The 14,645-nt window shown below is 40.7% G+C and overlaps 1 protein-coding gene across 2 annotated transcripts in view; it reads right to left on the bottom strand.

The window, feature by feature from the left end:
- Positions 1 to 5,997: 5,997 nt before the first annotated feature.
- Positions 5,998 to 14,645, bottom strand: part of col4a1 (collagen, type IV, alpha 1) — a 32,460-nt gene continuing 23,812 nt past the window's right edge. For both annotated transcript variants that reach the window (XM_055159877.1, XM_055159939.1), the window contains 34 exons: positions 14,405 to 14,465; positions 14,266 to 14,301; positions 14,034 to 14,180; positions 13,825 to 13,908; positions 13,667 to 13,750; positions 13,501 to 13,571; positions 13,238 to 13,429; positions 13,000 to 13,168; positions 12,816 to 12,908; positions 12,638 to 12,742; positions 12,465 to 12,562; positions 12,213 to 12,363; positions 12,008 to 12,121; positions 11,661 to 11,828; positions 11,489 to 11,578; positions 11,259 to 11,411; positions 11,067 to 11,165; positions 10,823 to 10,912; positions 10,592 to 10,731; positions 10,015 to 10,141; positions 9,845 to 9,925; positions 9,370 to 9,468; positions 9,236 to 9,286; positions 8,977 to 9,162; positions 8,763 to 8,896; positions 8,616 to 8,688; positions 8,461 to 8,532; positions 8,245 to 8,373; positions 8,066 to 8,164; positions 7,765 to 7,977; positions 7,515 to 7,692; positions 7,331 to 7,445; positions 7,046 to 7,218; positions 5,998 to 6,969 (listed from right to left, as the gene is read on the bottom strand). In XM_055159877.1, coding sequence (XP_055015852.1) covers positions 6,882 to 6,969; positions 7,046 to 7,218; positions 7,331 to 7,445; positions 7,515 to 7,692; positions 7,765 to 7,977; positions 8,066 to 8,164; positions 8,245 to 8,373; positions 8,461 to 8,532; positions 8,616 to 8,688; positions 8,763 to 8,896; positions 8,977 to 9,162; positions 9,236 to 9,286; positions 9,370 to 9,468; positions 9,845 to 9,925; positions 10,015 to 10,141; positions 10,592 to 10,731; positions 10,823 to 10,912; positions 11,067 to 11,165; positions 11,259 to 11,411; positions 11,489 to 11,578; positions 11,661 to 11,828; positions 12,008 to 12,121; positions 12,213 to 12,363; positions 12,465 to 12,562; positions 12,638 to 12,742; positions 12,816 to 12,908; positions 13,000 to 13,168; positions 13,238 to 13,429; positions 13,501 to 13,571; positions 13,667 to 13,750; positions 13,825 to 13,908; positions 14,034 to 14,180; positions 14,266 to 14,301; positions 14,405 to 14,465 — 3,963 coding nt within the window. In that variant the 3' untranslated portion in view covers positions 5,998 to 6,881. The remainder of the gene's footprint in view (positions 6,970 to 7,045; positions 7,219 to 7,330; positions 7,446 to 7,514; positions 7,693 to 7,764; positions 7,978 to 8,065; positions 8,165 to 8,244; positions 8,374 to 8,460; positions 8,533 to 8,615; positions 8,689 to 8,762; positions 8,897 to 8,976; positions 9,163 to 9,235; positions 9,287 to 9,369; positions 9,469 to 9,844; positions 9,926 to 10,014; positions 10,142 to 10,591; positions 10,732 to 10,822; positions 10,913 to 11,066; positions 11,166 to 11,258; positions 11,412 to 11,488; positions 11,579 to 11,660; positions 11,829 to 12,007; positions 12,122 to 12,212; positions 12,364 to 12,464; positions 12,563 to 12,637; positions 12,743 to 12,815; positions 12,909 to 12,999; positions 13,169 to 13,237; positions 13,430 to 13,500; positions 13,572 to 13,666; positions 13,751 to 13,824; positions 13,909 to 14,033; positions 14,181 to 14,265; positions 14,302 to 14,404; positions 14,466 to 14,645) is intronic.

Below are 14,645 nucleotides of genomic sequence, written 5' to 3' on the forward strand. Positions count from 1 at the left end.
GGCCCTCTGCTGCGGAGGCGTGCTCTTCACAACAGACACGCCGCTATTTCCATATTTTGGAGCAGACTTGTGTTTTTTTAGGAGGGGAGGAGGAAGTGAGGAAGAGCCATGTTTGGTGTTGATATCGGAGAGATGGGAGATTAGCAGTCGGATGGCAATCAGATTGGATCACATGGTGTTTTTGGATCTGTATCATCTTTGTTTGTCCCGTGGATGAATAGTAGTAGTAGACAGTGTCCTCAAATGAACCCTGGTAATGGAGCTGGTGCCTCTGTCTGATCCAGTAATATTTGTCATGGCAACAAAAAGAAGAGAGGCGTGGAGCGATTCCAAAGGGAAGGCGATGCTCACATAGACAAATAGTGGGATTTTTAGGCAGGATAGGTTGTAGTATTTTTGCTTTTCTCCTTATATCACCTGTATATAGCTCAGATATATATGTATTTATATTTTTTATTTGTACTTGTACATATACATTCATATAATTAATTATGCCTCCACCAGTCTCTTGCTATTTTGAATGTATTCTTACTATTTACATTTTTGCTCTTTCTTATTATAATATATTGTGATGTGTGAGTTACTGCATCCAGATACTTTCTCTTGTGGATCAGTAAAGTTTGTCTAAGTCTATTCAGGGTCAGTGCAAAGTGTAAAGTCAAACTAGGGCTCAGTAAATGAATAAATAAGTTGACTTTATCCATTTTTATAAGGGAGACTGGTCGTTGAATTGACAAAGCATACCCCATGAGCTAACAGTGTCAATGTGACTTACAGTCTAGTTTAGATCTTTAGTAGAATTACTATAGCATTTGAAGTGCTATTGTCACATGTGGGTCAATGCAATGTAAAAGAGGTGGCTAGAATCATAAATAATAGGCTATTTTGATTGGTTTGTTTACCCACTTTTCCATATAAACATGAATGACATTTCCTGGAAACTATGCAGACCCTTGGCTTATTATATGAGCAGTGACTTATGGGTAAACACTTCACTATTCAGACATACAGTAATTTGTCTATTTAGGTTCTGACTCACTAATGAAATACATTTTTTATCATAGATTTATGTGTGTGTATGAGGCTTGACTATCTTACACAGATGTTTAATGCAGGTGATGGACTCTTACAGCATTTTGTAACAGTTACTTAGACAAACTTTATTGTCAACAAAGGAAAATTATTTAGACACAGTAGCTCACACATATATATTATAATAACAAAGAGAAACAATATAAATGGTAATAATGGCCTTCTCTGTGGTCAGCCCCAAATTCTGGAGCGCTCTGCCCCCCATGTCCAAACATCCCCCACAGTGGAGAGTTTTAAGTCTTGTTTTAAAACCCACTTTTATTCTCTGGCTTTTAACACTGCGTGAGTCGTGTGGTCTTTTATTTATTTCAGTTTTTGTACTTATTTATTGCTATTTTATGATTTTTATGGTTTTTGCTTTTATTTTGATTGTACTGGTTTTATTGTTTTAGGACTGGTATGACCAAATTTGAGCAATTTACCTTTTTGTTGTCTTCATTTTATGATCTCCATGCAGCACTTTGGAAACTGCTTTGTTTGTAAAATGTGCTATAGACATGAAGTAGATTTGGACAATAAATTCAAAATAAGCAGCAAAAATAACAAGAGACTGTTACAGAAGGGTATAATTATATAAATGTATATGTACAAACATAAAAAACACATTGTGCACCTTTAATAAAGTCTTTGGAAAAACAAGAGAAAGAGCTTCACATTTATCCAACATGTCAACATATGTCATGCTTTTTACAAATATTGTCAAGATCTGTTACTTCTGACTTGACCTCAAAAACACAGACTGACCTCAGTGTGACAAAGTCTAAAGGTCAGGCCACTGGAGTGAGTTGTTTTCTGTGGAGTGTGTCACAACATGTTCTCCACTGGAACAAAACCTGTAACACTGAGTTTGTGTTGTAACAATGACAGAATGCATTACATCACACTGGAGGTGCCAGCACACGGGCCACAACAGCTGTTCACGCAGTAAATTATAACAGACCTATATTGAGTACTTGACATTTACCTCTTAAAGTGCATAAGACAGGTTAGACTACTCATTTCACTCAAACATAGCTGACTTATTCATAGAGCTTAAGATTTTACTAAAAAGCTTCTTGTTTGTTTATTTATTTCTAGTCTTAAAAGTTCATAATTTTTCTTCCTGGTATAATAACAGATATGACATACATCAGAGGTGGAGACTTGCATATGATGACTTGGACTCGAGTCAGACTTGAGTCACTATGTTTAGGACTTGAGGCTTAACTTGATAAAATAGACTAAGACTTGGGACTCGACTTGGACTTGAAGGTCAGTGACTTGGGACTTGACTTTGACTTTAGGCCCATAACTTGAGAAGACTTAATGCTTATCCTAAAAAAGGGATATCTGCTTTTAGAAAATACTTTTCTCTTTACAGTTGATACATGCTGAGCTGTGATATGGTATCATCAAATGTACTACAGTAAAACACAGGATTATACAGTAATATTAAACAGAGGGAACTACAGAGAACTACATGACAAAATAACTGTTATTTGTCACTTTTAAATCTGAATTCATTCTATTCTGACCATAATGATCTTGTCAAGATGTTTAAAAAGGAAAAAAAACAGCATTTCTACAACTCTTATATATTATATATATTACTCATATATAAATATACTACAACTTTAAGTACAATTTAGTTTAATTTAATTAATATAAATTGGAAAAATCTCATCTATATTTGGTACTTTGGTTTAAAGACTTGAAATGACTTGAAGCTCAAAGCAGACGACTTGGACTTGACATGGACTTATGGGCCAGTGACCCGAGACTCGACTTGGACTTGCCTGCCTTTGAATTGGGACTTGACTCGGACTTGAGGTCAAACTTGCAAAACAACGACTTGGTCCCACCTTTGACATACTTTCAGGTAACTGTTACTTAGCAACCATAATATTGACAAGGGCCCCTAAAAAACTGCACATATAACATTATTATAAAAACAGTTATGACTAAAAAAAATCAACATAGGTAACATGTTGAGGTGTTTTAGCTCTCACCGCTACTGGCTGTATTTTTGTACTTTTCTTTTTAACTTGTCCAAAAAACACCATTCACTGATGCAAAACTGTGATAAATATTTAGTGCAGACATGATCCAACTGAACAAAGTAATAAAAGAGAAAAACTTGAAAACCTGTCATATGCATTTGACAGTACTTCATGTTTTGTTTTGTTTTGTTTTTTTCCTTTGTGTATATTTATATTCCAGTGAAAGTCCAGGTTGCGCTGACATGCTTTTGCCCAGCGGCCACGTTTTGTGTTGCATGCTATGTTGTAAACTAATCTGTATTTAGAGTAGGCTCAGGTTGGAGGGGTGTGTCTGCTGAGCCTTGATCTACTCTTGGAAAGGTCAGGGTCATGCTAACCTCCTGACTCATTCCCCAGTAGCAATGACAACTTCAACAACAACATGGTTCAACTATAGAAGCACTAGGCCTATTATACAACTATGCTCATGTAAGTCAACATACTAGCTTTACAATCCAGAGGCACTCATGCATACAGTGTTATTATTCCTACTGGTAAGAGCATAACGCCAAGCTTATGGGTCCACTCTTAACTCAGCAGTGTTAGCAAACAGGTTGCAGGATTACCACACTTAAGGAGGAAAAGGAAAAGTGTTTTGAACCTGTAAGCCTCTCAGCAGGACTCAGAGCTGACCACAACACAGCAGTTTTAAGTTTGCGTGTGAATTCCTCTGAGAATCAGAGAGGGATCTGGCTGCAGACCTCTACCGGGAGGACCCCAACATGACCTACCTCCATCCACAGGTCCCTAAACGTAAACAAAACAGAAGTCAACTGTTTCTGCTTGCTGTTTTCAACATAACATTACAAAAAATATCTTTGCTTTACACTGCATCCTGGTCAAACGCTTTTGAAGAATCCTTTCTTCAATTGACTGATGTGGGTTAACTATTCTGAGGGTGGAGTTTTGAAGTAGACCAAACATTGATTTGCAGCATATGGTCTAAGTGTGGTTGTGGTAAGTGGTTGTGATGGTCTGTATGTTGAGGAATGGATTTCACTTTGACCAATAAATTCTATATCCTATAGTTAAGCTATAGGTAGGTCTAGACCAACTCATGAAAAGAAGCTGCTAAAGCAAGGCGTTTACATGGAGAAATCATTATGTTGATGGAAACTATATGAAGAACAGCCCAGGCCTCTGTAGGCTACATGTTTTCACATAGGCTGGTGGCTAAATTGTATCTATGGCTTGAACAGCGTATGGAATAAATGCATAGTAAAATGCATATTAAAAATTGATTTTCTGTTGTGTCCTTGGGCAAGACACTTCTTTACTACAGAGTCTGTGTAAAATTTACATCCTAAAGTCCCTTTACCCATTGAGGCTACCACAGTAACATCTGTAACTTGAAAAACAAAGCAGACTGTAGGTGAACAGCAGCACTTCACCTGACCTGCACCTGCTGTCTGCGCCACAAAATGAAATAAATGCCCCTTTTGTCCGTCTGTTTCAATTGAACCTGTCATCAACTCGGCTCGCTACACGTCTCACCTAAGTGACCTTGTCGCTGCGGGTCAAAGGTCACGGCCCAGTTAGTCTTATTTACGGAGAGTGTAGGCCACGGCCTCTGTTTGTCCGTCTGATGACAACAGAGGAAACGGCGGATTGGCTTCCAGTAAGAGATGAAAGGTGAGAGCGCGGATGAAAGCGGGGGTTATCTGCTCCTCTGCACCGCGTATTATTGATCTGTTTGTGTTTTCGTGGGGTGAACGGGTTTGTTGGACACGCTCCCGGTAGAAGTGCTGAGGTAGTGGCTGCCTTGAGTGTTTGGTGCTCAAGACGCACTGTGAAAGTGATACGACCGCTGCACAAACAACGCTGTAATTGGGCTGCGACATTTGAGGTCAGCCTATCGAGCAAGTGTGGAAATAAGGAGAATGAATAGTGCGAAAGATTAGGAGGGCACAGGCCAATCCAAATGCAGACGATTACATTATCATTTTGTTTGTCTCTGCTGACCTCTAGTGGGAGTATTGAGACACTAACCTTTTCACGGACAAAATTCATATATCTGGATTATTATTATTATTATTATTATTATTATTATTATTATTATTATTATTACTATTACTATTACTACTACTACTACCAGAGGTGAGACCAAGTCATTGTTTTGCAAGGCTCAAGTAAGTCTCAAGTCTTTGACCTCAAGACCTCAATCTGCTTTGAGCGTCAAGTCATTTCAAGTCTTTAAACCAAAGTGCTTAGATTTTTGCAATTTATATGAATTTTAAACTAAATTGTACCTAAAAAGTCAAGGTATATTTATGAGTATTTATAGAGTATGTAAAAGTTGTAGAAATTTATTTAGTTAATTTTCCTTTTTAAATGTCTTGACAAGATCTTAGTGTGAATCATTATGGCCAGAATAGAAAGAATGCTTCCCAAGTCTTCTCAAGTCACAGGCCTCAAGTCCGAGTCAAGTCCCAAGTCACTGATCTTCAGTTCCAAGTTGAGTCCCAAGTCTTAGTCAGTTTTATCAAGTCAAGTCTCAAGTCCTAAAAATAGTGACTCAAGTCTGATATGAGTCCAAGTCACGACATGCAAGTCCCCACCTCTGACTACTACTACCACCACTACTACTGCTGCTACTACTACTGCTGCTTCTGCTTCTACTACTACTACTACTACTACTACTAATAATAATAATAATAATAATAATAATAATAACTATGCCCTATGCTACTTTACAGTTCAGCTCCGTGAAGGAATCATTGTATTTTTGTATTTTTGATATATTTGAAGTTACACCATGGAACATTCCAGCATGGAGACAAGGTGGCAGACCCTCCACCAGAAAAGTTGCGCAGTGCACCTTTAAGTATGTTTGCCTACTTGTGCTTGCAGTACAAGTTTAAGTATCAAAATGGCACAACAATTTAAGTAAAATTTGTTAAAAGTATCTACAAATCACTTTATTGAAAGAAATTCACACAATGGATTGGCAAAACATACAAGGGAGGGAATGAATGTTTGGTGTTTAAATAGTACTCTTCATGTTTCTGTATGTGATAGAAACAACAAAACAATGGAAATTGGATAAATCTAGTACAAAAGCATTATAACATTAACAACAGTATATACATGTGTTTGGGGGGGATCAAAATGGTACATGTACATTTTGGGTCAATTCAACATAACATAGCAGGCACTCATAACATAGTTCACTCATACATTCTTAAGTTCAGTCACACACCTGCCAATTCAGTTTCAGTGCTGTTTCCTGTTGTAAGTATCTGCTTGGTGGTCAGAAGAACACTGTTTTGATACACCATAAGTATTTTTATAACTCTTATAAATAAAGTAACCACACAAAGACAATTTCCATGATAACCTGAGGACTATGTAGTAAGAAATTCATCATATTTACAGAGTGACACATACATAGCTGTAGTTATTGGGCATAGTGTGCATTAGCATAACACCAGTGGTAAGTCCCATTGTTTACAAAAATGTGACGATAAAAGATTATTATATCCTTGCTGGACGTGTAATGAAGGCATAGAAGTGAGACTGATTAGCACCAGACAAAAGCATATCAAAAGGACACAGGTTTACCAGTTCATAAGTGTATTCAGTGCAGTGGTAAACCCGGCGCCAGTCTTTCAACACAAGTTCTGGAAAAAGGTTTTGTCTCATTGTTTTTGGTTCAAACTTCCAGCTGTTCTCCAAGCCATGTCTCTGTCCCTGTTCTGTTTCATTGACTGTGAAATAGCACCATCTTCTGGAGACAGGAGCCACATGAAGCAGGAATCTAAAGCTGTAGCACTAGGCCAATGTCCTCTTCAGGCACACCTGACAACGGCTGATGTGTGTACGTAGACTCCCAGCCTTTAGCGTTGTTGGAACAGGTTTCCTGTAACAGGAGTAGAAAAATAGTAAAAACTTGCCATTTATGTATTAGAAGTTAGTTGTTGATAAAATTCTCCTACGTGAACATCTCGCTGTCTTCTATGGTGGCAAGCCAAAAGCTGTAGGAGTTTGCATAGTAGTTACAGGTTCCCCGGCCATGGCACTCAATGAATGGAGCACTGCGGAACTCCTCAAGACAAGAACCAGGAGAGGCCAGAGCCTGACCAGACCCCTCTGCACCAGCACTCGTGTGCTGCACACAGTAACAAACATTTATTACACTGAAACTGTTTGTGCAGCCTCACATGTCCCTGTGGGAAGTAGGAACAGTCTCTTTGTACTGATACCAGATCTGTTACACTCACCATGACAAAAGAGTAACCAATCCACAGAGAATCCCACCCATTTGGACAGGGTGGGATCATAATGGTCTGACTATGAACAGCTATGACCATGGCTGGGGCTTCACACACAGTGCACCTGTGCACAGAGCGGCAGGACTTTAGAGCGTACATGAGTCTGTATATGATGATATGAGCTGATTTTTACCTGCTGATGAAAGGCTTAATGCTTTGCCCTGTGATCGGAGCCATGCTCATGGGCATCGGCTCAGGCGAGGTGAGCCAGTATGAGTAGTCATTTCGGGAGGCAAAATTACACACATTGTTGATGTTACAAAACAAAAATGGCATTGGGCTGAACTTTCTGAGACAGCTCCCCGCCGTACCTAAAACAAAGAGACAGGACATCTCTCACTTTGTCCTCATTCTGAGACTGTGAAACACACAGTAAATCATACCCAGGTCTTGTCCATGAGAGCGCTCGTTGCCCTGCACATAAAGCAGGGAGTAGCCGTCATAAATCGGTGACGTTCCTTCGGGACACACTGGGACCTCCACAGACTGGCTATGTCGGGTAACCAAAAACCCATGATACATGGAAGAGGGTCCAGGTGGACCTACTTGACCTGGCACACCATCAGGCCCAGGAGGTCCTGGAAATCCTCTTGTTCCTTCACAGGTGAAGTTATGAACAAGTTAGAGATTTCAGTTTTGAGGCGCATTTGTGTCTAAGTATAAAAAGAAAATGTTATTTCTGACCTTGCGGTCCAGGAAGGCCTGGCTCTCCTTTGGCCCCAGGCTGACCATTGTAACCCGGGAGGCCATCTTCACCTTTTGGCCCTGGGATGCCAGTGATACCTATGGGCATTTGTGTTTTGTCAGAAAGGAATCTGGCAGATTGAAATAATATTGAAAATATATTTTATTCCATGTATCACCTTGTAGACCCTTTGGTCCTATATTTCCAATGGATCCTTTTGGTCCAGGAAAACCCTGGCTTCCAGGTGGCCCCATGTCTCCTTTGATGAAAGTGTGGGGGCCAGGAGGACCAGGGGGGCCTTGATTACCTAAAATGCACATGTTGAGTGATTATTTTCACATTTAGATAACTTTAATATTTTAACAAATCTATGCTGCATTCATCAAATATTTACCCTTGTCCCCAGGGAATCCACTGTCTCCAAGCTCTCCTTTGTAGCCAATTTCTCCCACAGGACCCTTTTCACCTAGAGGATAAATTTGATGTTCAAATAAAAGTCAGTGTCCACATACTGAACATTTATCAGCGTTTCAAATCCACAAACAGTACCTCTAAAACCTGGGGCGCCCTGTTGCCCCCTTTCTCCTTTATGTCCATCAACACCTGGAAGACCTGGTTGACCCTGAACATGTATTGTATTTTTGAGTACCTCAGTAAATATTATAATAGAAGCCAAGTTTATGACTGTGCACTCACAGGAAGGCCAGGAGTCCCAAAGTCACCCTTCGGCCCTGTCTCGCCTTGAAATCCTGGGCGACCCTGGTCTCCTTTATCCCCTTTTAGTCCATCTCTTCCTGGGACTCCAGTAATGCCAGGGACACCAGGGGGTCCTTGTTTATAGAAATAATAAATTAAATTAATCTGGTTTACTAAAACTTTATAATATATAAGGCCATATTCAATGCTTTACCTGGGTCCCCTGGTTGTCCACTGTCTCCCTTATCTCCCTTAGGGCCTTCCAAAGAGACCCCTGGCAGTCCCCGCTCTCCTGGTTCTCCCTGAGGACCTAGTGGGCCTTGAAAGCCTTTATCACCTTTGACCCCAGGGACACCTGGATGCCCAGGAGTGCCAGGAAAACCAGGGCTTCCTTTATCACCTAAGGGAAAAAGAGAGGGGGAAGAATGAGTAAATCTGTTTAATATATAGGCTCTAAAAGTAATTTGCTGTACCTTTGATGCCGGCTGCACCTGGTTTCCCGGGGAAGCCTTGTCCAGGTGTACCTGTAGGTGATTGCAGAGGATTTGGTCATTTTGATGAATCGTGACATTATACTGTTCTCTGGTACAGTTGTAAAAAGTATAACCTGGTTCTCCCCTCTCTCCAGAGGATCCAGGGATCCCATCGACTCCTGGGTCTCCTTTCTCACCAGGGGGACCGGGGGGGCCCAAAAGACCAGGCTCACCTTATAGAACAAATAGAGTAAAGTCAGGAGTCTAGAACTTTTTCATTGAATATGGTCTGTATATGGTAGGACTGATCAGGTAAATCACAATCTGTATTTGAGTGGTTGCATTTACCAATTAGCAAAAACTGCAATTATGTAACTCTTTAATACGACAAAATATCCAGTTTTATTATGTATAAAACAATGTAACTCTGTAGACATATTCTGAAATGTATTGCATTTTTGTATTCATTTTGCAGTTCATATTTAAGTCTTCAGTAAATGTTAACTAACTGCAATGCTTGACACACAAAAAATATGCTGTTACATATTTTAAAAAATGGTTTAGCCCCAGTATATGCTAAACTACTTTTTAACAGCTTAATTTGCAAACCTGGTCGGCCATCGAGTCCTGTTTCTCCCTGAGAGCCGGGCAACCCTGAAGTACCCTTTTCTCCAGGTATCCCTGGCTGACCTACACAATAGACCAACCACAAGTTGATCAGCAGAGAAGAAATACATCCACATTTCAAGTGTGCTTATTCAAATAATCTTTAGACAAACCAGGAAATCCAATGGTGCCCTTCTCTCCCTTTGTGCCCTGTAGACCCGGTTGGCCTGGCATTCCCATTTGACCCTTCTGACCCTTCTCTCCAGCAATTCCTGGGAATCCTGGCTGGCCTGGTGGACCCTATTCGGATAGGAAAGTACATACATTTAGAACAAAAGGCATATCTACTAATGCAAACCTGCAAGAAAGAGGCAGTGATTATGAACATGTATGAGCACTAGGACTTGGCACCATTAAATTTTTTTTCTGTATCAGTACTTAACGTAAGCTTTACTATACCAGTATATGAACAACATTATGCTCCTTTAATCATCGAATCACAAAATTGGTAAACTGGTAAACTACTAACTGAAAAATGGCATGTCCTATTTGTTGGTTTGTTGCATGTTGTAACTAATTTGATATTTGAAACATTTTAAAGGGATATTATAACTCGATGTCGAACTAACTGTAAACACGTCACATATTTAGATCACCACATTACCTTTGAAAATGCTATATTTGCCAAAAACAACGTATTAACATGTTAAATAAATTTCAGTTATTAAGACCCTAAAAGCCAGAGCATACCTTTTCTCCTGGATGTCCAGGGACGCCAATACCAGGTTCACCAGGTACACCTTCATCTCCCTTTTGTCCATCTTGACCTCTAAACCCTGGATGACCTGGTGTACCCACGTCACCCTTTGTGCCCTTCGGACCAACAGGACCTGGCAAGCAAACCAAATGTTTGGATCAGTCTTTCATCTACTGTACTTCTTTATTTGTCATTAAAGAAATACTCTTTATTTTTGACTGTACCTGGTATACCCATTTCTCCTACAGTTCCTTTTTGCCCAGGTGTTCCTATGCTGCCAGGCTCCCCAGGAATTCCTTGGTCTCCTTTGTCACCTGTAAAACAGAATGCCAATACAGTGTATAGTATTGGTTCAGTTAATTTTATTTTTTTAAGAATTTTTCTTTTTATAAAAATAATCCAGCATATCAATAATGTGCACAGACATTACTTTTGTATTGTTACAAGATAAATGACCAGAAATGTTACCTGAATGTCCAGGTAAACCAGGCTCTCCGTCTTTCCCTGGCATACCAGGGTCTCCAGGCATTCCTCTGATTCCTTTCGGTCCACTAGCACCAGGATTTCCTAGCAGGAATAAATGTAACACAAAAACAAATCAGACAATTTGCTTACAAAACAAATCTCGCCAGTGGCAACAAGCTTTTTGCAGAACAATACCTGGGTCTCCAGGGTCTCCTTTATCTCCCTTCATGTGCTCCATGTCCACTACAGACATATTTCCTGGTGGTCCCTGAAGACCCTGCTCTCCTCTTTCACCTTTCGGTCCAGGCTCTCCTATATCACCTCTGGGCCCAGTAAAACCCGGATCACCTAACACACATATTCATTATTCCTAACAATATTTAGTTTGAATTTATACTTTTGCTTGAGATTTGTCCCACACTCACCTCTCAGACCAGGAGATCCACGTACACCTGGCGATCCAGGGAAGCCTGGCACTCCGGGTGTCCCTATAACTCCCATTTCACCCTTGGACCCTATACAGTAAACAGTCAAATATAATATTGTAACACATATTTGCGAAGATGGATGTATTTTAGGCATAGTAAGAATCTTTACCTTGACTTCCCGGAAGTCCATCTCTGCCTGTTAAACCTGGAGGACCTGGAAGGCCTTTGGAGCCAGGTGACCCTGGAAAACCCGGTGCTCCTTTCTCACCTTGAGGTCCAGGCATGTCTAAACCAGGAGGTCCTGGGAAGCCCTTTTCCCCTTTAACTCCTTCTCTACCTGCCTCACAAAACATTAACAAAACTTAAATAAATTAAGAAAACATAACCTATGATGTAAAATAAAAAAAATCTATATGAAACCCAACAGTTTGTTTGTTTGCTTGTTTTGCTTTTTTTCACAGTTTTAAGTAAATTTTATATTTTCTTCAAATATTAAGTTGTTACATGTAAGCTCACCTGATGGGCCTGGCTCTCCAGGTGGTCCTTGTGGTCCAGGGGCTCCAGGGGTTCCTTTGCCAGGTGGACCAGGTGTCCCCAACTGTCCAGGTGGACCAGGGGGACCCACATCACCTTAAATATATGTTGTAAAATAAAATAAAAATAAAAAAAAAGTGTATTTTCACAAACTGGTAACATTGGGATTATTCACAACACTTGTTACCTTTAATTCCCTGAGGGCCTGGTGGACCAGTTGGACCCTCTCTTCCAGGGATGCCGGGAAGTCCATTACTACCTTTCTCACCTTGGAAACCAGGGAATCCAGCGGGACCCTGAGAACCTTTAGGCCCTGGCAGACCACGGCCTGGTTCACCCTAGAGTGAAGAGATACAGTTAAGCTTCTGAGAGCTTTATCATCTTGAGAACTTTGTGTTCAACAGGATGATCTAAAGTAGATGATGAAATGCTCTGTCACCTTTTGACCTGGTGGACCTGGTTGTCCCGTAAGACCATCACGACCTGGTTTTCCTGGTTCTCCTGGTATTCCTGGAGCTCCTGGAATTCCACTGATTCCTGCACATTTTTTTTTTTTATTATTATTTTGGTGTCAATAGAAATATATTTTTATGATCTCATCTTTTGAACTACCTTTGGCACCAGTGGGTCCAGGCATTCCAATTCCTGGAGATCCTGGATCACCCTTTTGACCAGGGAAACCTGGTGCCCCTTGGTCTCCTTGAGGTCCCCTGTCCCCTGCAATCAGGAAAGTCAGTTGAACCTCACAGCTGAGTATTGTCCAACCTTTTTGGTGCTTAATGTTAATCACCTTGAAGTCCAGGTAAACCAGGTTCTCCACGTGGCCCTGGAGCACCTTGAGGTCCTGGGGTACTTATGCCCTGGCCTGGCTCACCTTTGCTACCTGGTTAGTACACATGCAAAGATGCATGAGAAAAAGAAAACTTCCCAGAATGGGGCCACAATGGTGCTGTTTTCTTCATTTCTGTACTTACCAGGTGGTCCAGGAGCTCCAGGAAGACCTGGATTGCCTGAAGTTCCCTTTTCTCCAGGTTCACCTGGACGGCCAAACCCTGGGACTCCAGGTGGACCTCTCTCCCCAGGAGGTCCAATAAGACCAGGGTCTCCATCTGGTCCTCGCTCACCCTTGATGCCTTCTTTAGCCTGAAATCAAACTGTAATAATTAAAACAAATACCACATAACTAAAAGTCTACATAATACTGGAACTGACAGGTTCTCCTTTGAGACCAGGTGTCCCTGGCAGGCCATCTCGACCAGGTAGTCCGTCAAGCCCAGGCCTTCCTGGAGAGCCAGGTGTACCTGGCAGTCCCTTCTCTCCCTTCAGACCCGGAGCCACAATGATGTCCCCAGGTTCACCGACAGCACCAGGAGACCCTCTTAATCCAGGGACGCCTTGGGTTCCCTTTGTACATCAAAAGAGGTCAGAATCACCCCTTTTATTTTTTTTTAATCATAGTTTAAGACTCTGCTTACAGGTCTGCCAGGGGTTCCAGTCACTCCAGGTTCACCCTTTTCACCTTTGCCACCAACTGCACCAGGAGGTCCTATAGTATAAAAAATTGAAAAGCTGATCACATCAAGTATCACATTTGATTCTTATTTGAACTGCAGTCTTGGTGGTTTAAACATATGAACACACCTCGCTCTCCTTTCTGGCCAGTAGGGCCTGGTAAACCAGGGGCCACCTGACCCTCACACAGGACACAAGTATCTCCTTTGTCACCTTAAAGAATGATTACATGTCATATATGTCAAGACATAAAAGTGAGTGAACACACTCGACTGTGTGAGTATTACCTTTCTGTCCCAGCTCTCCCTGCAGACCTGGGGGTCCAGGTGGGCCTGGAGGCCCCTTTTGGATGTTGCACTCATAAATATTGCCTATATGCCCATGTAAAGAGAAAAAGGCATTTTTAATCTATCATTCAATTTAGGTTTCAATTTATATCTATATATATATATATATATATATATATATATATATATATAATTTATATGTGATGGACCTATAGGTCCAGGAGCTCCAGTTTCTCCACGTGGTCCTGGTTCTCCGGGAGGCCCAATCATAGATACTCCATCTAATCCTGGGAGTCCTTTTTCACCAGGATATCCCTTAAGACCCTTCTCTCCTCTTGGTCCCTCAATGTGACGTCCTAATATTAAGAATAAAACAACCCCATGTGATCAAAAGTTTTTGTACAGGTTTGGATATTTTGTTTGTTATAAATATTGTTTTACCTGGCGGGCCAGGTTCTCCTTGGGGACCAGGAAAACCTGAGATTGTAAAGGTCTATTGATTATTATTGACTGATTACAAAAATAAGAGGAACCTGCATGCCAATAGAAGCTATAAAATTCTGTGATTGTTGTACAGCACCTTTCTCTCCTTCCAGTCCTGGGAGACCACGAGGCCCTGGAGGGCCAGGAGCTCCACTACCCTGTACAAACATAGAATTTTAATAAAAACTAAAAAACTAAAAATAAATAAATAAATAAAAATTGCTAGTTTATTGTTACTTTATGGATCTATACATGATATTGTCATTTAATCAAAAACAGTTGAAATGTATCTGTTTAAATATTCAGCTATGTTAAAAGATAATCTGTACTTATTACTG

Source organism: Boleophthalmus pectinirostris, unplaced genomic scaffold, assembly GCF_026225935.1.
Source record: "Boleophthalmus pectinirostris isolate CB_2022bp ecotype Guang Dong unplaced genomic scaffold, ASM2622593v1 HiC_scaffold_1, whole genome shotgun sequence".
NCBI lineage: Eukaryota > Metazoa > Chordata > Actinopteri > Gobiiformes > Gobiidae > Boleophthalmus > Boleophthalmus pectinirostris.